The 24,445-nt window shown below is 33.0% G+C and overlaps 2 protein-coding genes across 2 annotated transcripts; both read right to left on the bottom strand.

Moving 5' to 3' along the window:
* Nucleotides 1-1,549: 1,549 nt before the first annotated feature.
* Nucleotides 1,550-4,749, bottom strand: LOC148278161 (uncharacterized). Its single transcript, XM_088231813.1, has 2 exons — nt 3,867-4,749; nt 1,550-2,964 (listed from the first exon to the last, which is right to left on the bottom strand). The coding sequence occupies exons 1-2, from the start codon at nt 4,626-4,628 to the stop codon at nt 2,521-2,523; spliced, it is 1,206 nt and encodes a 401-aa protein (XP_088087939.1). The 5' UTR covers nt 4,629-4,749; the 3' UTR covers nt 1,550-2,520.
* A 2,741-nt stretch (nt 4,750-7,490) lies between these two features.
* On the bottom strand, nt 7,491-24,075 carry AsnRS (asparagine--tRNA ligase). The gene is made up of 10 exons (XM_088231811.1): nt 23,873-24,075; nt 23,436-23,783; nt 18,404-18,624; nt 17,802-17,920; nt 17,052-17,225; nt 14,828-14,956; nt 12,404-12,548; nt 11,025-11,129; nt 8,172-8,382; nt 7,491-7,827 (listed from the first exon to the last, which is right to left on the bottom strand). Exons 1-10 carry the CDS (start codon nt 23,904-23,906, stop codon nt 7,643-7,645), a joined length of 1,671 nt encoding a protein of 556 aa, XP_088087937.1. The 5' UTR covers nt 23,907-24,075; the 3' UTR covers nt 7,491-7,642.
* Between the last annotated feature and the right edge of the window lie 370 nt (nt 24,076-24,445).

Raw genomic sequence — 24,445 nt, 5'->3', positions numbered from 1 at the left:
AATGCTTTATTCTGACATCATTATACGCCTCATAAATATATTTCAATAGATGAATCGCTGGTTTGAACTAAAAACCATATTCAGCTTCTTCAATATTTACCCAATAAAAAACATCACAAGTGGGGTGTAAAATTTTGGATGCTTTCATTGGATTTAATTTCAAATTATGGTATGGCGTTTTTCTGCTACAGAGGGGCGAAAACTTCCGAAGATCGCCAGGCTAATAAAGAATCAGGACTCGCGCATACGGTAGTGATACAATTATTGGAAATGGGTAATTATTTGACGAAAAGCTACCATTTAATTACTGATCTACATCTGTATAAACTAGGAATCCGTATAACGGGAGCATTGAGAAAAAATAGAAGGTTAATGCTGATAAAAACTGCTAAAAACTACAGAAATAAATCAATTTTAACCCTTGGCAATGTATCCTACAGGATAGATATGATTGAATTTTTTCTCATGAACTAAAACACGAGTAAAACAAGATTCAGTCAAAACTGCTTTCCGTTTTTTCATTCTTAACTGCAATTATCATAATGCATAACAAACTTTGATTAAAACAAAAAAAAAATTGTGTTTGGGATTCTGAAGCTGTTTCAACCATCAAATGTGTAAGAAAATATTTTTTGTTCTGCCAATATAAGGGCTAATTACGAGGTAATGGGAAAAAAATCTCAAAGAAAACCAGTGCTGTTATCTGCCTCCGAAGAGGCTAAAAACATTACCTTTACTAAAAATAAACGTGGTCACATCCAAACAATAACATGGGTGGTGTAGACACATCAGATATGATGAATTACTGTTATTTGGATGAACGCAGATCAATAAAATATTGGAAAAAAGTTGTGTTCAACATTATACCGAGGATGATTTTAAATTTGTATATAATATATAAAGAAAATACAGACAAATCTAATATAATTTAAAGATACGAATTTATTTTTAAAATCATCGAAACAATTAAAATTGGTCGGCTGCGGGAAAAAAGTAATTTGCCCGCTCCTGACATTAATCAAATTGCGCCTCGGGGGATTCGAAAACTGCCAAAACGCATAGAAAGAGTTTGCGTTGGATGCGGCAGAAAGAATGGCGGTCCTGTTAAAAGATCTGACTATATGTGTAATTTGCGAGAAAGGCTTTCACGGTAGAACACATAAAATATTGTAAATAGTTGTTTTTATATTTGTGTATGTATATTGTAAGAATGCTTTTGATTTATTTAAAAAATATATTTCATGTCTAGGTTTTTTCGTGATAAATTTTCTCACTGATAACTTTGTTTAAGTATATTATGTTTAAATATACAAATATTTCAATATATTACGTTTTATGTATAATGTAAGCACTGTTTTTGTTGTATTAAAAAAAAAAAAATGTTTTTAAGTAAATTAATTTTTTTAAAACGATAAAATTATTCTGTAATTTATTTTTTTAAATTTTATATTTGTATTGTGATTTTTTTGTTGTTTATTGATTTTTCAAAAATGTTTTTAAGTATTAATTGTAATAAAATATTCAAAAATAATGGGAATGTGATAATTCATTCAAATCTGTATGTTTTTTATTGACGTAAATTTAAAAGCGACGATGAAATGGTGCGTTTTATATTTACATACCTACCACTTCAATCCATGCATTACAAAAATCTAAATAAATATTATATCAAAGATACATACAAAGGATGTAGATAATAAAGGCAATAAAATAGATGGTTATATATCTACATAATTACTTAAGACAGCAAAGTCTCCAGCTCACCAGAATGCGATAAAACATTATCAAGAAAGCTGTAATCTAATTTAATTTGACAGTAATTGTTTGCCTTCCTCTTATCTAAATGCAACAAGTCTCGATAATTTTATTAGATTTATTTTAGCCATAAATCTCCATGAGACTAACACCATTAGCCATAGGAGAGATGACTTGGTAGAAATATATCGTCGGGTTTCTGGCGCACGATGGTAACTACAAATCTTTGAAAAATGAGATATCATAAATGCCATCAAATAATTTTTGTTTAAAAAGTTTAAAAAAATATTTCACATTTTGTAAATACAAAAAAATATATTTTATAATATTCAACTTGCTGTTTTATTTGAATAGTTGATTTGGGATGAGCTTTTTTAACTTTAAAAGTGCAATAACTCGCAACTAATAAAATGTAGTTACCAACTTGTGCCAGAAACCCGACATAAGGTTCTGAATGGTCACTATGAATGCCCACTGTAAGAGGTATATCAACTTAACCTAGCATTCATTTGCGGGGGTTATCATTATAAACTCTCTCTCTCTCTCCCAACGCCATCTCAACCCTAAATAACTTTATCTCCAGCAGTTTGATTCTAGACTGCAGTCACATAATTTCGAATCCATTTGGGTGCGATTTTGGACCAAAAACACTACATTGCGTACTATCCCAAGTCAATAGGCCGCCTACAAGATGTCAAATCTAGTAATAATTTATCAATGCGCAAAATTAGCCACAGGATTTGTTAATATGGCCTTAATGATGCTTTATATGATTCCTAGCTCGATAATGTCCCTTAGAAGAGCATCAAATCTTTTTGTGAAGTTTCTAGCAGATGTTTGATTGGTAAACTGTAAGTCATATTTTTGGTTAGCGATGTTGTTTTCCACAATGGATTCAACTTCCAACACATCCTCCGCTTCTCTCATTAGAAGTATCAGTGCGACGACAGAATATATAAACCCGTGGGGCGCTATTTCTCTGAGTTGCGTCCTGAAGATGTCCATCGGGTAGCACTCGTTTATGTCACAATCCATTTTGTTTAATGTGGCAGCCAAAGTGTCGTAGTAGAGGGTGAGTAATTCTTCGTAGTGTTCTCTTCGCAAGTCCCCGTCTGTTGCGGAGAAGATGAGCTGCGTGATGTCCAGAACAGGGGAGCAATGTTTCACCATCTGCCAGTCTACTAGTCGGAGCTCCGTTGGTTTATCATTCTATAATAATACACACTTCTTTTTAAAATCTGCATGGACAAAAATATTAAAGAAGCTTAATTTGTAATTGATTCTGATTTTGTAAGGAATGACGATGACTGATAATAAGCATATCGTTTGTGATACCGCAATAAATTTGTTATGGGGACTGTTAAGATTTCAATTATTTTTATTTTTACTCTAAATTACGATAGTTTTTCTGATACTTCAGCGGTATTTTTGGTTGATTAAAATCATAAGTAATAGACAGAACGCTTTTAAGGTTCCCCTGTGAAAAAAAACAATTGATAGTTACGCGGTATTGCAGTATCACAGACAATGTGTCGTTAAATTTAAAACCTATAAAATATTTTTGAATATTTACAGAGAAATGCTTTTGATTTGTTTCAAATTCCACTGTAAATTACAGAAAAATTAAAAAAAGTTTAAGTTGCGTGTCAAAACCCTCTATAAATTTAATATGTACTTGCGTCCAAATAGCTCTATGATAATTAATAATTAGTCACATTTTTAGTTTTTGTCTTGTTTTCTATTTGGACTTCATAATTAAAATAATGAACCAGTACCCTTACTAGAAACCTAAGAGTAGCCACCGAGTTGAAAACACTCATCCAGGGTTCTGGTTCTATTTCACACACAGAACTGTATTCATTCATACTGTATTCATCCGCCTGGACACATACATTCAAGATAATATTGATCAATGTGTACCAGAAAAAATTGTTTTGAAAATTATAAAAATTGACTGTCAAAAAAATCTTGTGAGAGTATTTTTTATTATACCGTGCGTTTTATACTGTACAATGAATGACCGTGTCCAAAACATACTAATATTATCAATGTATTGTTCCATGAATTCAAAAATACATATTTATAATTAAAATTTTAAAATCTTTACTTACCTCATATTTAAAAAGTATATTGTTTTGCCAAAAATCTCCGTGGCAAAAAACATTGTATGGCTCACATATTTTTGGAAATTTGCAGTCATGTATAATGGGATGGACATTCTTCAGAAATTCTTCCATTTTCGTTTTGTACAGTGTGTTATGAACATATTCAATGGAAATTTCTAAAACGCCAATTATGAAATGTCCATGCTCACCGGAATAAGTATCAACACTTATGCTTTTGGCAATTTCTTCGTATATTTCTGGTTTGTGTTTCTTGAGTGCAAAAGACAAACTGTGGTAGTGAGCTATGTCTTTCAGAACGAGTTTTATGTGATCCAAGTCTAGAGATTTTAATCTAGAATGCAGTTTATATCCTTTGGCAGTCAAGTCTTCCAGGATAATAAATTCCTTGGGTTCTGATTCATACACGGAAAAGCATTTAGTGAAATTAAATTGTTCTCTCGCTGATAAATTGTATAGATTTTGAATATCTCGTAAGGCAGGAAGCATAGTTTGATAGGAATAGATTTCTCGGGCGTAGAATTGTGTAACAGATATAGTTTTCCTTACAATTTCTGAACTCGGTGCCACTTTAATGATGAGATGTAAAGTAATCGGTTCAGATTTCTTATTTTTTCCACTGATTTTGACTTGGAGAAGTTTCCCCATAAAATTGTTCCCAGCTTCTATTTTGGAGGCTGTTATTTTATGATCGTCGAAATCATTATTTATTATGACTTCTGATAGAGCCTCCGTAATGTATTGTTCCATTGTACTTTAACTGCGTGCACCTTATTTAGCGAAATACGGGAGATAACTGAATTTGAATCTTCTGTGACATTTTTTGTTTTATCTTCGACATGGAGATAAGAAATTATGTTTGACTTTATTTGCTTGGTTGATTATTACAGCGTAAGATATTAAATTACTATCACATGGTAATTTCAAAACTTTTTAAAAGTAGGTATGGAATATTTAAAAATATTACACAGAAGTAAAGATTCAAAAACATTTGCTATACTATTTTCAATAAAACGATAAACTTTTTGTGATCAGAAATCAGAAATAAAATTTGGCAGAATGTTTATATCGCTAGCCCAAAGCAACAGTGAGATAAACATGCCGATGTATATAAACTAAATGAATTAATGCTTTCAAATAACAAAATATTTAAGTTGGACATATGTGAAAAATAACCTATGTGAAAAAATAGTATTCATAATCTACTTCCAATAATTTGATTCAGTCAGACCCTTTGCACACCTCAAAGTCCGATTATCTCATGTTCACATGTTCTTCAGAAATATCTCACTGTTGCTTTGTGCAAGCGATATGTATGTTACTCGTACATACAAGAGGTACTAAACAAATAATTGAAACATTTATCTTAAGTTTTACATAAATGTATCTTTAATTTGTTGATTGCAATACAAACATAGGCATTGCGGATGGAATTATGCACATTATAGTCCCAATCAAAAAATACATTATAATATTACAAAGATCATCAATAAAATAAAAATAATGCAAAATTATTAAAACGAAATAATGGTTCTGGTGAAAAATTCACTAACCTTATATTACGCATAAATTGAAAAGCATTCAAACATAAAATGAATAAATAGCAACATACATACATACAAGTTATTTGTGAGAAAAAACCAGTCAAATTAGCTTTAAAATGATTTTATTTGCACAATTCAACTATATCTTATTAAAATTATATATTTTTCACAGTGAAGAGAAATGCTTAAGACCAGTTCTATAACTTCAAAGAGAAGGAAGTAAAGTGTCAGTCAAAAAATAAATAGGATGGAAGCAAAAAACGTTTCCTTGAATTCAATAATTAAATCCCTTTAGCTGTCTAATTCAATTTATTTGTACTTAGGCTAGAGGCATTGAGGTAAATAATTGACAGAAAATGGCCTCTGAAAATAAGACGATAATTAAAGTTTAAGATGGGTACATAGAATTAAAAGAATAGTCCAGAAACCGCATACGCACATCAAACAGAAGGCGACTAAACTACTCATAAATGAGAAGGTTTACGTTTTGATCCATTAGTTTCTTTGTGGACGTCGCTTAGTACGCAACTCCCGATTTGAATTAAACTATGCCGTGTTGTGTCCTTTTAAAGTGCAGAAATACTGCTAGGATCTTAAAGAAACAGGATGGTATCACATTTTATGTGTAATTAGCAAATGAATGTGTAATTAGCAAATGAATGTGTAATTAGCAAATGAATGTGTAATTAGCAAATGAATGTGTAATTAGCAAATGAATGTGTAATTAGCAAATGAATGTGTGATTAGCAAATGCATTACTTAAAAATTGAATTATTTTTTAATCTGTCAGATTGTTGAAGAAACAAAATTAACATTTCGTTAGTGTTGCCAAGGTAGTATTTTTTTTACCCTACTTTGCTCGTCTAATGAGAGAACTAATGAAAATTGGATCTCGGATTAAACAACTCTGGTGGACATTTGACCGACATTATCTTCAAAACATCAAATATCATTTAACATGATACGTATAAAAATATCCATTTTATGTAAAATAAAATTTGTTTTCAAAAAAATAAAGTTCAAAGTACATTAATTCAATTACTCTTATTAAATGACCCTTTACTTATCTTCTCTGTTGTGTCAATCAATATTTCCGCGTGCACAATAAAATTTTAGAGAAATTAACAGATTGCCTTTTTTTTACCTTACATTTGTGTTGATTTTTTGTTCCATCGTGCAACATTACGCGGCGATATCACGAATGTGCGCGGCAATAGTGGGGCATAGTGGGGGCATTTTTGGACACAGTCCGATGTATTCAAATATGATTCTACGCTCCTTCTGGACTATTCTTAATTCTATGGATGGGTAAGAACTGACTTGCACCAGTGTGAAAAACATGCTCACATAAACATATTTTCTTATCAGGCCGGCAACATCTGTTTTTCAATTTATCTTTAAAAAATATAATGGCGCTGCATAAAGGAGGTATAATTTTGTCATTTATAAATTGAATAGTAATAACCTGTAATTTATAAATAAATTCACATGTTTTTGTGTGATTATTTTCATAAAATAACAATTGATTTAAAAGTACATTTTTAAAAGCTTGCCTTGCAAAACAATTAACCATTTTTGCTTAATGACTTTAAGCGTAGGTATTCAGTTAAATATTTTATATCTTCAATAATAAGGAACTTCAGCCCCATGGGAAATTGGATACAAAAAATAAAAAAGGTAAAAATTAGAGCATTAAATTGTAACGGCAAAGTTTCTTGAAAATGTACAGCAAAAATAAAAAATATTTTAATAAAAATGCACTACTTTGAACGATGTCACTGGTTCATACGAACCAACCGATGATAAGAGAGCTGTAAAGGATATCCGGTTTGCTTACCGCAAACGAACTAATCGGGAGAACTGATAGAGAAGAACCTTTAATGTCACACGCAGAGTTATTTCAGAAATACAAAACTTTTAAAGATCACAGCGCGCTGATATGATATATAAAAATAAAAACATATTTTTTGACTTAGTTTAATAATTAATTTAAAAACACTAAACTTTCTCATTCTAAATAATTATCAGCGGCATTTTGACCACATTAATGTTTAAATATAATAATTAATTCTGTATTTTGAAAATTTATTCATGTAACAGGGATTGCCAAATAAATAAAAATTACATCTAAGGTTCAAAGTATCCACTATTTAGAGACTTAAAAGAAGATAAGTTTGCAAAAATCGCTGGGTGTAAGCAGTGAGGTGCTAAGGGGGCGAGCTAAGGCTTGCAGCGCTCCAGGAAGCGGGGGTAGAGGCACACGTCGCGGATGTGGTGGCGGCCTAGCAGCCAGCATAGGAGGCGCTCCAGCCCGAGCCCGTAGCCCCCGTGGGGGCAGCTCCCCAGGCGGCGCTGGTCCGTGTACCAGTAGTAGGGCAGGGGGTCTATCCCCTCGCGTTGGTAACCTGAAAACACAATAATTATTCACATATTTTGCAGATGGTAGGCAGCCTCCGTGATTATGGCTAATTGTAAAATGGCTACGATGCTTGCTTCCCAGTGAGATTTCCAAAATTAAGTTTAAATGTGCTTTGTTCTGTGCCGTAATATACATATTTTTTTTTTTTTGCACCACAACAGGCCAGGAGGCCTAATTACAGTGGTGAATTACATCACAGAGTACCCAGGCTTGAGAAAAATCACATTTTAATTTTTGTGTTCTCACCGGGAATCGAACCCGGAACCTTCCGTGCGTGAGTCAAAAGAAGTTCATAAAATAAAATTTACTATATTATAATTGAAGGTGTACCTTTGAGTAGCTCCTCCATGTCCCATATCCTCATGGAGCCGCCCACGATCTCACCGACGCCGGGCAGCAGCACATCCACAGACTCGGTGAGACGAGAGTCCTCAGGACAGCGCGACATGTAGAAGGACTTGATCTCGTAGGGGAACCGGCACAGCATGATGGGCTCGTTTATCTGGTCCGTCATCTTGCGCTCCGGCATCTCTGGGATGTCCTGACACATTAAAAAATATAAAGATAAACATAGAATTTTTATGAAACTTGTATATGAAGCACTCACATTGTGGTTATTCATTATGTCTGAAGTTAGCTTCAGCCAGACGACAGAATTTGATCCAGGATACGGCTCTACCCAATGTAGGGAGTGCCGTTCTACCCACCGTTAAACTACTGGGAGTTTTACTCAATTCTGACCTATCTCTTGACGCTCAAATTAGTAGAACGATAAGTTCATGCTTCTACCAGCTGAGACAAATTAAATGCATACGCAAAAATTTGCCGGTTGATGCCGCCCGTCAATTAATAAATGCGTTTGTAGTGTCTAGAGTCGATTATTGTAATGGTATCTATGCAGGTCTACCAATGAACAAAATGACTCGCCTACAATCTGTATTGAATGCCGCAGCGAGACTTATTTTCGGAATCTCTAAGTTCAGTCATATCACTCCACTACTTCGGGAACTACACTGGCTACGTTTTCCACAGAGGGTCGAATACAAACTCTGTTGGCTTATGTATAAGTCACTGCACAACTCGGCTCCGGAATATCTAAGGGAACTATGCATTCCAGATGAACTAGCTGACAGGCGTCTCACGCTTAGATCAGCTACGTCTACGGCGAGAGGAAAAGTTATTATACCTCTACGCAAACTGCGCACTAAATTTGGTGAGCGCGCATTTGCGGTCGCAGGCCCTATGGCATGGAATGCTCTCCCAGCAGAGGTGCGAGGCTGTGAAAGTGAAGTGATGTTTCGGAAAAAACTTAAAACCCACTTGTTCTCTAAATCATTTGAATAAATCCGTAGCACGTGACAACAAAATAAATTATTTTAATCAAATTACAAATTTAAAGCTTCAATTAAATTAACTTAACAGTAGAATCACCATGTAAAGCGCCCTTGAGGTATTTTATTACGAAAATGGCGCTATATAAGTTATCCACAATAAATAAATAAATAAAATTAAAATAAAAACACTGCTTTTAACCGCTTAGTATTTATAAAATTACCGAATGAATTTAAAAAACAAAAAATAATAAAAAAACTTATAAATAATTAGATAAACAATATTTCCTATAGTCCCCTCCTTTCTAATTTTAAAAGTGTAAATGATCAAATTTCAACCCCCCTCACCCCTCACGTACTTTCACAAACTAATAGTACTTGACTTAAGCATAATGTACTAGAGGTAGTATTTAGTAGGCGTTGTTAAATTATAAAATAGGATAATATTAATTACCAAATCATATCTTGCTAAGGAAAGTTGTATAGCTTTGAAAACTAGTCGGTAATTTAATAAATATTAAGTGGTTGACTCTTAAAACGCTGTGCTACAAAATTCCTGTACACATGGTGATGTAACATCATGTTTCCTCAAGCAAAAGACAGAATATTCTGACATTCACACATTTGAAAAAAAAGAACATGGAGACATACTGTTAGAGAATTATTTTCCATAATTTATAAAAATTATAATACAATTTAAGCCTTTTATAACAAAATAAATTTTAAATTATATATATTTTTCTTTTTTATATTTTTTTACATTTTATTTTTGCACCACAACAGGCCAGGAGGCCCAATTACAGTGGTGAATTACATCACAGAAAACCCAGGCTTGAGAAAAATCACATTTTATTTTTTGTGTTCTCACCGGGAATCGAACCCGGAACCTTCCGTGCGTGAGTCAAGCGTCTTGACCGCTACACTATGGAGGCCGCCGAATATATAAGTATATATATAATTTCTCAACACAAAGACAACTTAAACAAATACAAACTAATACCACTTTCGGACAAAGGGATTTTGAGTATTATTCAATTAAAATCTATAACCTACTTCAACTATCTATTAAAACAATTAGTAACGAGAAAATGTTTAAAAAGGCTATAAAAAAATGGATAGTGGAGCTAGGTAGAAGTAAAATAGATTGTCTCATTCGCCCAAACCAATATCGAATCAACTGCTCCACAGGTGTATAGCTTATGTTAGGTTTTTGTTATTTTCATTGTGCGTTTTGTAATATAAGATATATAGAAATACCAAGTTTTTAAAACAGTCTGAATATTTTGTTTATTATCCTGTTTATTAAGTTAGTCTTCTTTGTTTATTCTCAAATGTAAAAACATTTCAAAAAAGTATATTGTTAAGTGTCCTCGGCACGGGTAACCCCAGTGAGGTCACATTATTTTATTATTGTTTATAGTTTGTAAGAGTAAAATATGAATAAATAAAAAAATATATAATATAAATATATAAAATGTGCACTCCCGCTTACTGCCAATAACCAACTGCATGAACAAATTTCCTCTTTTGTTTTTGTCTCTTTCACACAAACAACGGCCACAGAACAGCATCTCTGTTTTTCTTGTTATAAGTTCTATTCTCGTGCTTTTTTTCTTATCCAGTAAAAAAGTCCATTTGAAGATCACAAAAAGTACAACTTAATCATTAAAATAATTAAGAGATATGTCAAGTCTTGTATCCAATTTAGACTAGTGTTACATCATAGCCACACAAGAGTTAAAAACAAAGTGCTTTTGTTTTTATTTTTATTTAACGACAGAATTCTCATTTTAGAAGAAAGTCTAAGCATTTGCGGGGTAAATACGAGTAAGTAGCTGAAAGTATAACTTACCTCTCCAAATTCATAAAAAGATCCATCATCCTTAGTAATGTTGTTCTTTTTCAGGTATTCTATGGCTTCCGTGTAGTCCATTCTCTTGAAGGGCTTTTTGGGCCTCTGAAATTATTACACAATAAAAAACTAGTCCTCAGAATGATTTTATTTAAAAACAATCTCAAGAATATTATTTTTTCACACAAAAAAACATCTAAGTGGGTTTAAATCTTTGTTGAAACAAACCCTTTAATTTTTTTAATAAACAGATATCATCATCATCATTACCTTTCCGCACCTAATGGTACATAGGGCACTGCATTGGTACACCAATCGCAGTGTATCTTGATCATTTTTTTATACGAAGGTAAGATGATCAGTCTTACGCTTCAGGTACCAGTCCAGGGACTATGAAATATTACAGTGTAAAAACACCCTTTTAATAAAATATTTCATGTTAACCTTGTCGGGAATCGAACCCGAGACCTTTTGAATGGAGGTCGACAAACATATATGTATATACGCAATACGATTTTTCATTTTTAAAAGTATTTTTGATTTGTCATTAAGGTTAAACTGATTTTTTTCAACAAAATGTACTTCCTTTTTGTTATCAATATTCAAGATTTTTTTCAACAAAATATACTTCCTTTTTGTTATCAATAAAAAATGTGTAAAAAAAACCATAATCGAAAGGTACATTGTTTTATTAATCTCCTTAATTGAGGACAGCAAAAGATTTTAAATCAATATTATTTATTTATGCTTTATTAAAACATCATAAGAACTAATATAGACTTTTAATAACATTATATTTTTTTGTCAAATTTTTCAATATTTCAATCCTTTCTATTTCTTTTATATCTTCAGGTAACTCATTGTACAGCATCAATCCCCTGTACAATGAGTTTTGAGATTCAGTTTTTCTTCTCCTTATTGGTAATCTTATCTTTTTTTATCCATAATTTCATGCGTATGACATTGTTGGTTAAATTTTATTTTGTTTTTTATGTTATTCATCCCCTTAATTGTTTTATGTGTAAAAATTGCTACATTATATTTTATTTGTTGCTTTACTGTGAGCAAGCCAATTTCTCCGTGCATTAACGCTACATTGAAATACTTTTTTTAGTATAATCCTCATCATCTTATTTTGAAGAATTTGTATATTTTTAATTTCCCCTTCATTACATAAAAAAATAATGGAAGAACAGTAATTTATGTGTGGACATTATCAATCCAAAAATTATATTGTTCATTGGTTAGGAATCAATTAGAATACAATTCTTCAATTTGGTCACCTCTCTATGCTACCCATTGTAATAAAATGGAATAAATCTAGCATAAATGCCTCTAAATGCCTAATGTAGTAGTCTAGATTATGATGGTCGTAATACCTGGAATGTGGGGTTCAGTTCGTGCACGAGGTGTGCGAGGGGAGAGTCCAACACGCGGTCGACCACATCCACCACCAGGTCCTCCAGGCGGTTCAACAGTTCCTCGTACGTGATGAAGGGACACTCCGCTTCTACGTGGCTGTACCTGTTACCAGATATTCACTTCAAGGCAGGAAATCTTAATAGAAAACCCACGTCTAAGATTCCAGTTCTATTTCATTCACAGAAACCTATCAAGTAAAAGCGTATCTATGTCCGGGCGGATAAAGAATAATGTTTAAATACGGGTTTAAACTGTGCAACTCGGTTATAAGCTTAGACCCCTGTCTGCGCAATTTAGTGTGAAAGGGCTATAATTAATGATAATACTAATTCATCAACATTTAAAAAGTGTGTAAGTTTGTAAGTGAAAATTTTTGATGGAAGTTCATTGTAATTTATTATAAAATAAAAGACAAGTGATATTTTAATTCACAAATTTGGAATATCCGGTGATCGGTTTCATCACTTTTGTGACATCTTCGAGACTGGTATTTTATCAAGAAATTCAATGTATTTATACAAAACAGAGGTAAGGATAGAGAATTCAAAATTACATGAGAGTAAATTAAATTAAATTATAGTTATTTGTCTTAAAGATCATTAACAAAGTGTTTCAGGCTAACTAATGAGTTGATATAGATGTAGACGTATTCCCCATTACTATACCTTTATTAATTTTACGAATGACTTAATTTTACTAATGACTTTTTACTCTTTGTTTTTTGGAAATCATAATTGACAGAAATCAAACTCACAAAGGATGGGACAATTAAAATAATAAATTTGCAATACTTAAAATTAAATTAGTAAAATTAAGTCATTAGTAAAATTAATAAAAGTATAGTAATGGGGAATACGTCTACATCTATATCAACTCATTAGTTAACCTGAAACACTTTGTTAATGATCCTTAAGACAAAAAAAATCTATTTTAATTTACTTTCATATAATTTTGTATTCGGTATCCTTACCTCTGTTTTGTATAATTACATTGAATTTCTTAATAAAGATACCAGTCTCGAATATGTCACAAAAGCGATGAAACCGGTCACTGGATATTCCAAATTTGTGGAATAAAGTATCACTCGTCTTTTATTTCTATACTAAAAAAAAAGGTATAAAAAGTGGTTGTTCACTTGGAATGTTTCATGTTACTGGACTGGCATAAAGCTGATCACCTTGCATTTGTAGACAACCTGGCTACACCAAATGAAAATTATCAATGTTAAGCTATCCATACTAACAAATTCAATACGCGACCCGCCACTGCCAAACGGAAGCCGACGACCGCAGACCTTTTACGGTCAGTGCTGGTAGCTAACATATTTCACAATGCCGTAACAGACATAAAATCATCCATTGAACAACGCGGCTAAATTAATTCAGTATTGTTCAAGTTTCTATATATTTAAATACCTGTCATAGCTAAGAAGTATTTCAATTACTAATAAACTCAATTTAATATGTCAGTGAATCATTTCATTTAAATAATATGCGATAAAACTCCTGCGTAAGTCTAATACTAATTTTACACGCATTACAATCGTATCTGGATAAACCTACACGACAAACATTCACTACACATTTGAGTAACATATGATCGATATAAGCTGCATTTAGTGTACCAATGCAGCGCCCTATGCACCATTGGGTGCGGACAGGGGATGATGATGATGAAACGTATTCTCAATGACTCGATGGCTAATCTCATATAAAAATCCTGGAAAATGAAATCGAGTGGAGGTAAGTACACTGCATTCTGTGTACCAATGTAGTGCGCTGTGCACCATCAATTATTATAATTGTGTAATCAAGGTTTGACAAAATTAAGTGCAATCAGCGGTCTATGGAGAGACAAATGTCGGGCGTCCCCTTGAGAGACCGAATAAGTAATGAGGAGATAAGACGCCGTACAAAGGTGACGGATATTGCAAAGAGTGGGAGACAAAAAATGGAAGTGGTCGGGTCATGTGGCGAGACAAGAAGTTGATAGATGGACCTTCAGAATACGGCTACTACTAGATGGCTACTCGGAAACAGAAAATCCATCACAACATATGACAATGCTATAATTAATTGGTTATTGTTCACAGGAACCTGTGACATTTCAAAAAAGTTCATTTTTCTGAAATTTTTAATACTTCACCAAACAGTTATGTAAATGATCTAATTTTGACCGCGTGTGAGTTGTTTTTTCTATATCCAGTTTGCTGTAGCACTGGGCTTCCTCATTCAACAGGCCACGAATATAATTTTTTGTTTTTTATGTGTTTTAACTAAATAAATAATACATTTGCTATGCGCTGGCACATTACCCGTGAACTAAAACAGCCTATCTACAAGTAAAATAATGAATGTAGTAAGTTGAAAGAAAGATCTTACTCTGCCAAATGTCTCCTTGTTCTGCTTTGTTCGGCGCGGTAGCTCTGTGCGATACAGTACACGTCACCCAGTGCAGGGATGCAAGTCTCCAGATAAAGCTGGGAACTCTGGGTCAAGAAGGCTTCTTCCCTAAAATGAATAGTTGGAATTGACAAATACATACACTTTAAAAATAATTTTGGTGATAGACAACATAAATATCCTCACGTCGGGTCAATATGGTTTGAACAGGATTCGATTTTCACAGTACACCTGAATGTAAACAGTGTTAATTTGCTCTCTTTGTCGATGATTTGGATCACGTCGCAGAGCCCTTTTCAGCCACGCAACTTTAACGATTTTACTTCGTGAGTGACTTTAAGCAAAATTAAGGGCAGAAAGGGTGTGCAATCAATACACGCTTTCCCTAACCTGGCCTTCCTCAAATTTATTTAAAAATGTAAAAAAACAGCATGAATTTTTATAAAGTTAACAATATACACATCATTTTGTGGTTCCATTTAGTGAATTATTTACAACTCGTTGAAAATGGCCTCCAAAATAAAAAAATTAAAAACATGATGCACAAAATTAATTAAAAATTAACATACAACAAAAATAAAGAGTTATAAAATTATAGCACAGATAACTGAAAGGTACTCGGCTAAAAGGGGTCATTGAATTTCTTTTCGAGATATAAATGCCATTTTTTTCTCCTGAATGAGTTTAATTAGTTCTTAAGCGGTGCAAATCCAACAATTTGATTTTAAATGTAAACAAAATGTTTTCACATGTCTTTTTGTCGTTCACGAAACCTTATTCCATCATCATACTCTATTAACGACGCTTTAATAACTACTGTCCCACAAATCATAGGTCTCGGGGTAACTTTTGATAAAAAGCTAACCTTTACGCATCATAGAATGACAATTGCTAATAAGGCTATGCAGATGCTGGGCTTCATTATCCGGAATACGATAATTTTTAGTAGCATCGTTTCGATAAAATCTTTGTATTGTGCTCTGGTCTGATCACAACTGGAATATGCATCGTCAGTCTAGAACCCTTTGTACAACTGCTACTCTTTTAACCCGGAAAGAGTTCAGCGGAAGTTTTTACGCTACATACAGTTCAAAAAGGGTAAACCTATAGATGAAATTTGCTATCAAACTTCGATGTCTGAGTTGAGGTTACCAAATCAATCAAATCAGCTATCCTATCCATCTGGTAATGTATCCAAAATAAAACAAGTTTATTGGATTATAATTCTACTTTATTTTTATAAAATATACAAAGGGTATATTGTGACGCGTTTCGTCTTGTTAGGACATTTTCAAACAAACTAACTTCAATATTTACAAAGTTTCCTTATATACTAAAAATAATTGCTATTTTATGTTTGTGGATTTCTATTGAAGCCAAAATAAGTAGAGTAATTTAATATAAAGTTTATATTTGAAGCACTAACTTTGTGGTTATAATTAAAATTCAATTATGGTATACTGAGTATATTAGATGAATATTTTGGTTATATTGGGGAAAAACCTTCTATTATTTAAAAATATTTGTAAGGGTATGACTTCAGAATTAATGTCCTAACAAGACGAAACGCGTCACAATATACCCTTTGTATATTTTATAAAAAATAAAGTAGAATTATAATCCAATAAACTTGTTTTATTTTGGATACATTACCAAATTAAATATGGAATTCTACCAATTGTCTGCATACACAATAAATATCCTATTCATTGAATGGCTATCTTCTCAATTCTTCTCTTTTTAATGTGTTTCTCTACTCATCTTCACTTTATTTCCCTTTTCTTTATTCTTTCTTTCTTTTAAAAATTATATGTTTAGTGTAATATTTATGATTTTATTTTCTATAATGCTTTATGTACTTTTGACTGTATATTGTACGAGCCCTCTGTGCATTTATTAAATAAATAAAATGGAATATTCAGAACTAACAAAATGTGGCTCCCTGTCTTATAAATTGTAGAAAATAAATATAGGCAATAAATACGGCAAAACAACAGTTGAAATGCGTCGATTGCTGCAACGAGCTCGTTTTTGTAGGTTCAAGAAAGGAGTTTTTTAGGAGTTAGAATATAACGTATATATATATCTAGTGTCCCACAAATAAAGTTTTTATTCTTCTATTTGCTCTCTTATAAAATTAGTTGATCTTAAGCCTGTTCTTGCCGTGTACCTTCGTGGGATGATATTTAATGATATAAGTCACCCGAAGTAGTCCATCTTGAAGAGTGTGGAGCCGCCTTCGACCTGAGTCTGCACGAGCGTCGGGGGACACACTTCCGTGTAGCCGCGGGACTCAAAGTGTTCGCGGAACGCTCGCGTCACGAGCGCGCGCATACGCAGCACGCCCGACGTGTTCTCTCCGCGGATCATGATGTGCCTATGAATGAAAATTTTGAAAATTACTATCACCCGCTGCACATCAGTTAAAACAAAAGATCTGCATAATTTGAAAAATACAATATGTATTTATGTACATCGCACTGAATAATATTACAATGAACAATGTATACAAATAAACAAAATAAATAAAAAATAAAATAAATCTATGTAGGTAAACCTGTACCAAGATAGATGCAAGGTGTTGCAAATAATAATAAAGACATAACATTACCTACATTTTTAAGGCCATTGTTCCTTGTCCAAGGGCCACATCACCACAGCTCTTGAAAACCTCTGTAGTAGTTTTATATCCCTAATTGATGAAGGTAGTTTATGATGTGGTCCTTAGTTTGGGAACAATGATGGACTTGTTTGTGTTAGCTCTGGTGTGGTGTGAATGGTTTTTATATTTCTGCGTGTGTAAGGTTTTGTGTGAAAATGCAAGTATTCATTTATAGAACAGTTGGTTAATGATTCATAGATTTTCCCTGCCAACAGAGTTACTTTTTTTTTATCCTTCCACCATAAATTGATAATGATTTGATGTGTTTTATAGAAATCAGTCAGTATATACCTGTTGTCCAGCTGAACATCAGGTAGTGCTTCCTCATTGAGGATAGCATCAGCTCCCCCAGGCGGTGCAGCTCCAATAACCTCCCAATAGTCCACGACCAGCTCGTGACCTCCAGGGGCCTAGAATTCAATAAGTACGTTAAATAATAAAATTAGAAAAGTGTATAAATAGTTGTAAAATATAGCTTTTGCTGGTAAAGAAAAATAACATCTGTGAATACACAAAAAAAAAATATTATAAAAAGGTAAGGTTGCTATGGTACGATAACTATAAATTAATAATCTATCTTATCCAAAATAATATATAATAAGTGGGATAAAAAGAAAAATACATGTTAATGTTATACTGGGTGTTAAAGCAGAGAGGGTTTCACACAGGTTAACATAATTTTATTACATTGATTTAAAAATACTTAGTTAAACAATATGTCCATGATATTATTAATATTATCAAATTTTCTTCTATTGTACACGGTTTGGGTAGGTAGGAACTAAACCAGTATATGCATAAAAAGTATTAAATAAATTAATGAACCAGTAAAAGCTGCTTATCCATAATCCAATAATAATAACGACAGGATTGTCTCTAATTAGTGAACTTACGGTCTTTCCTTCCGGGAGCAAGTTGAGGAACCCGTACACATCCACCGTGGACTCAGTGGTGAGGACCAGAGCATCATAGGTCTGGCAGAGCTGGTCGTTCAGTACGCACTGCAGGTAGCCTGTGCCATCGCGCAAGGACACGAACATGAGAGCCTTGCCCTGGCGACGCAGGCGGTGGACCCAGCCCTTTACGCGGATGCGCCTGCCGCGGTGCTTGGTGGCTGGATAAACAGCGGACAAATCGAATTTAATATACTGCAATGTTTGCTATGATCACCGCTACGTAAGTGACAAAAACCGCATCTTTTATCCACCCGCACTAATCTACAAAGCTTGCAGTAAGACAATGAATAACATAAGTAAGACACAGAATATTATTTGCCAGCGCAACGGGGAATTATAAACATGTTATATCCGTAGGTATGAAGAAGATCATTAATAATTGTAGCTGACGTCATCCTCTCTAAATTTATTGTAAATCTGTAACTTGTCTATAGTTGATAAATATGAACGAACGTAAGAGGATAATATTGAGCTGTGACGGCCGCTACCGAGCTTATTCAAATGCGCCTGTTTCTATGAACGAGCCATACGTGGCGTATCAAGTTAGTGGCCCTTTCACGTCCACTCCAGTCGGCGCATGGTTATGCAATGGAGGAACAGTGAAGGGGGTCGTAGCTTTTATGTTGGCTAGCGGGCACCTATTTACGTTGGCCGCTCGGAAGAATACTGGACGAGAGTGGGCGACCGGCACAATTCTCATACCTAGAAAAACTGTAGGATAAGATTTTGTAACGCTGTATAAATATGTGCACATGTAAAAAATAAAACATTGATTGAAAACAAATACTCTCGTTTAACTCTAGTCAGCCCGATTACTCTACCACTACGTATTCAGATCTTCACTGCAACTTTTCTGGACTCCAGAAGCGGATTTACAACCCGCTAGTCGCCACTGTCAGCCGACAGTATTTTTAATAAATATTTGTACCTACGGGCTGCCAATACCTATAGCAGGTCGCAGTAGGAATAATAGCACCTTGCCGAGATTATACAGTCTTACAATTCTTTATACGAGGGGGAAACGCGTCTCGTACAATAATGATTCATTAGATTAATCAGGTAATTCAACTGATTTAATCTAATTAGCCTCCTAACTATTTCTATGAAATATTTTATTAATCACATTATATTATAACAACAATTATTAGTAATCGATTATCATTTCAAAATAATCAGAAAAAAACAGAACAGGATTTCTGTATAAAACATATTTTATACTTTTATCAGTAAAACTAATATAGGTGTAACATCTAGATAAATAAAATTAATCAAAGAGTTGAAAAATAATGAGTGTCCGTAACATCCGGTGATATTAGAAATCTTTACCACCCACGGAGTTTAGAAATTACCTACATAGGTTTAAAATAAGGAATGATGACTTTGGCTGATGCAATATCTCTTCAGTGTTGAATATAAATTGCTTCAATGTCTGATTTTTAGCTTGCAACACCATAATCTTGAAGCAGAATGTAAGAAAGATGGTATATTCCAAACAGATGTTAGCATAATATAATCCGTAGAACTCGTCAATCTGTACTCTTCGACATTCCTAACTCAATGACTAATCATTTAAAAATAGCACTCTACGAAGAATACAGATTACCTATAATGACAGTTTTAGTGACATCAACATACTACATTGTCAATACCATATTTTTATCAGATCTGTTAAAGACATTTTAAATTTATCTCCTGCTTGACTTTTAACTTTTAATTTGATTTTTAATTTTATCTTTCAATTTTAACTTTTTAATTTTATTTCTTAATTTTAACTTTTAATTTCAACTTTTAACTTAATTTTAATTTAAACTTTTAACTTAATTTTAATTTAAACTTTTGATTTCAATTTTAACTTTGACTTTTGATTTTAATTTTAACTCTTGATTTCAACTCTTAATTTATACTTACTTACATCTATTACCTGCATCTAATAATTTATTGTTGGTTGAGATTTTTTACAAATAAATTTAAATGTTCATGGAAGCAGAGGGAGAGGGAGGAAAGTAGAGTAGCTATACAATGTCTTCTCCTTTTTATGTAATATTTTTATTTTTACTTTTTTAGAATTCAATTATTTTTCCCCTCTCCTCCTGCATTCATAATAAATTAGTGTGAAATCTGTAATTGGTCTTACTTTTTTTAATTGTTCTTTTGTACCTTGTTTTATATAAAGACTGTATGATTTCATAAAAAAAATTAAAAATAATAATCATTAAAAGTGGGTATCAGTCACCCTTGTTCTTGGACTTGCCAACAATGGCGATTGAAGAAAAAAAATAAGCAAATAATAATATTTAGCTGATTTATATAGCGCTATTTTTTATGAAAATCTACCTTAAGGGAGCTTTACAATTCTATACTTAAACTTATATTCTAACTCAGGGTTTCCCAAAGTTTTTCAGCAACGGAACACTTAGCAAATTTTAACGGAACACTATCTTATTTTTTAGGCTGGGTAACTCATAACAGTAAAAAAATCTTATTAAGACATTTATTATTTATTTAGAAATTACAACAATTCAGATAAAAATATAAATGAATAAAACTCTCGGTGACTCAGATGATTTTGAGTTCTTGAATGGCAAATCTTTTTGATATCAGGCACTCGGTGAGTTGAATTCTTACATATTTCTGTTGTGGCATTGAGCCTGTTTTTACACTTTGACTTTGTTACAGCATAATTAGAAAACCCCACTTCGCATAAATAAGTTGTAGAGAATGGAAGTAAAACGATCGTAGCTCATTTTGACACGTTGGAGTACTTACCTTGTCCAGATATCATTTAATCATTGTATTATTGTTTCAAATCAGTCAACGATTAAATCAATTCGATTTTCTGAAACACTTGTGCATAAGCCTACTTTGTCTGTCACAGAAAATGGATTCTGAACCCAGAAATCGTTCTTACTAGTTTTAGGAAAATATTGCAATAGAGTTGTTTTCGTATGGAATTACTCCAGTTTTTTGCGGAATACCTATTCAGGCTCCGTGGAACACTGGTTTTCGAAACCCTGTTTTAATTAAACGAACATTACATATTTAACTTTTTGGTGTTAAAATTAAGGATATAATAAACTAAAAAAGCGGGATTTCAGTCAAGATCTGAACTGACTGGGACTACCGATCATTCGCAAGTGCGAAGGCAATTGGTTCCAGGCAGAAGGGCCAGTTATGAAAAAAGCTCGATCTCAATCACGAGTTCGACGAGGCTGAATCAAATGCTGACCTGAGTAAGACACGTATTTTCCCTTATACAGAGGTTCGATAGTTATCTTGGAGCCATTTCGAAGAACAGATATATACTTTTTTTAAAATGATTTTAATGTGTACGTAAATCTCGAGTATACAGAAAATTAAATAAATTATACGCTGGTAAAACATTTATATTACCACATATTTATTGATATTCAATAAAATGTTGCATAAGGATAATCTTGTGAACTTATTTAACACGAGTAATCATAAATGCATTTTGCATTAGTTACAGAGTTAAGTATATAAATCAAAATTAATTGATCTCTAATCTCTACCAACATTTTCGCGGTTACTAAAATCAAACAGTCTCTAAAATAAGTGTCACAATTTTTCAAACTACTGTCCAATCAAAAGTGAAATATTAAAAAAAAATAAGAAAACTTTCTTTCTTTAAAATATGAAGAGATACTTCAGATACTGTAGAATTGCCAAACATGTATACAATAGATATATCATGTTTGGCAATTCTAAAGTATCTAATAGCTTCTTTAAAAATATATTAAGGTGTGTTTTGCTCTCCTGTAAACCTTCTAAAATACAGATTTTTACAGATACGTAAGGCAGGGGCAATCGTCAAAATAAGCGATTATGCACAGCTTACCATTATATTTGACTTTTAATAATAATGTTTTATAGTAACCATGTTAATTGAAAATTAAATAAAATAATTGTTATTTATTATAAATTACCACCACTGTTTAAACCTTCCTACAAAAAATATCTATGAAGTGCGTCCAGCGCCCAGCCCGTTCTCAGTGAACGATGAAACTACCCGATTACCTCAGCTTATTTTTCCATACAAAAATGTACATTATATTTTACAATAAGCTTGCAGATTACAAATATTATTTGAAGATTCTCAATAGAGTTTCCGAATATGGAAACTAGTATTTTGAACATTATTTTCGAAGGACTATTTTTTATTGATAGGATACCGTTAACATATTACTTATCACATAGGACATGTGGCGTTCGCAGTGGCCGTTTTTAGCATTATTCATATTTAAAGGAATCAGCCGGTGCTCAGTGTTGACAGTTACTGCTGAATGTCATTGTGGTATTTGTTAATAAACTTTTGTACATTGTATTAAAGTAGTGTAGATAATATACATATATTGTGTGGTTTATAATAATTGTTGTTTGAGTTGATTTTCTTTACTACTTCTATTACTTACATTTAAATTCATTTCAACAGAGAGGGAAAACATTTTTGAGAAGGGAATATGGAATGCCTAGACTTTCCCCCCTCTGTGTAAATAAATTTAAATATGAATAACTCCCTAGGGAGGAAATCCAGCCAGTCTGCAAGCATTTGGACATACTCAAACATTGCTGAATTATATTACTTACATATTGTGTACTTATATGCAAGTACAAATTGATGATCAATTTTTGTAGATTTACCAATAAAATAAATCAAGGCTCGCCACTGACGTAGGGGCTGTCAATGTGTCCATATAAATGGATGCTATGAGAAAAAAGTGTCCGCGAACGTGGTTAGTTAATACTTTATTTTAAAGGTTTTAAACATGAATCTACACATGCCATACTCATTTTTAAAATGTTAAATGGTGTGTCGGTAATCAGTGTAATAGGGCACCGATGTACGTGTACGAGAAATTTACTAAATAAATACATTACAATACTCATGATGAACAAAATAAATTCGATTTGAGACGAGATCTGAACTAATATAGTTATAACTATCACTTACTTTCTTGAATTTTGACTGTGAGGGCGGGCGGCAGACTGTCGTCCAGCTTAATGACGATCTTCTTCGCTTCGTCCAAGTTCTGTTGTCTCCTCTCGTTATCCTGCTCGTCCTTCAGGCGGCTCTCCTCCGCCTTGCTCTTCTCGCGAAGCCACAACTTGTGGATCTTCTTCAGCTGAGACTTGGCGGTGACGTCATACTGCCCCTCCAGCTCCTTGTGATCGGAGTAGAAGGTCGGGAAAGGCTCCTTGCCCGCCTTTCGCATCGCGCGAAGCACAGTTTTAAAGGGATTTTCCTTACTTCCATCGCCAGACTCGTCGTTGCCACGCTTCTCCGAGGTGTAAATCTCTCCTAAACAGAACGATACCCAATAATGAACAACAATATCATCTGCGAATTAATAAAATCATTTATGATTTGATTCACAAAACTTTTCTAACCTAGCGACAACTTCGACATGTCTTCTTCCGTCATTTTGATGAAACGCAAATACTATTTCAACTTCCAACTATCGTATGTACGCGTAATATCATAGGAATATTGTATAAGAGTAAACGCTACCACGTCCAACACCGTTGTAATAAAAAATATAAAGCCGACTGATGCAATATGCAATCTCGATTTTGAAGTATGGAAACGTCACAAAAGAAGAGCATGTGGCGAGTGGTGGCGTTCGAAAAAGAACGAAGACGACGGATGTACTATTAAAGTGATCGGAAAATTACGCAATAGTAAATTATTGTTTGCAATGTGAATTGAATAAATAATTTATGTGATTTTATTACAAACTGTATGAAAGAGTAGCAAGAATTAAGAAAGTTTTTGGTGTTTTACCAATTCCTACTGATAAACATTGATTTTGGTGAGAGCAGGGCATTGAACTTATTCATTAATTTATTTTAAATCTTAAAAAGTGATTAATAAACATATTCTTATATTTATTATAATAATAACAAAACTTATTTATACGAAGGGTATAGGATATAAAGACTGTTTAACAATTTTTTTATGTT

This window comes from Micrasema longulum, unplaced genomic scaffold (genome assembly GCF_059751315.1).
Source record: "Micrasema longulum isolate JH-2025_06_02 unplaced genomic scaffold, ASM5975131v1 h1tg000921l, whole genome shotgun sequence".
Classification (NCBI taxonomy): Eukaryota; Metazoa; Arthropoda; class Insecta; order Trichoptera; family Brachycentridae; genus Micrasema; species Micrasema longulum.
This window is presented reverse-complemented; position numbering and strand designations above follow the sequence as displayed.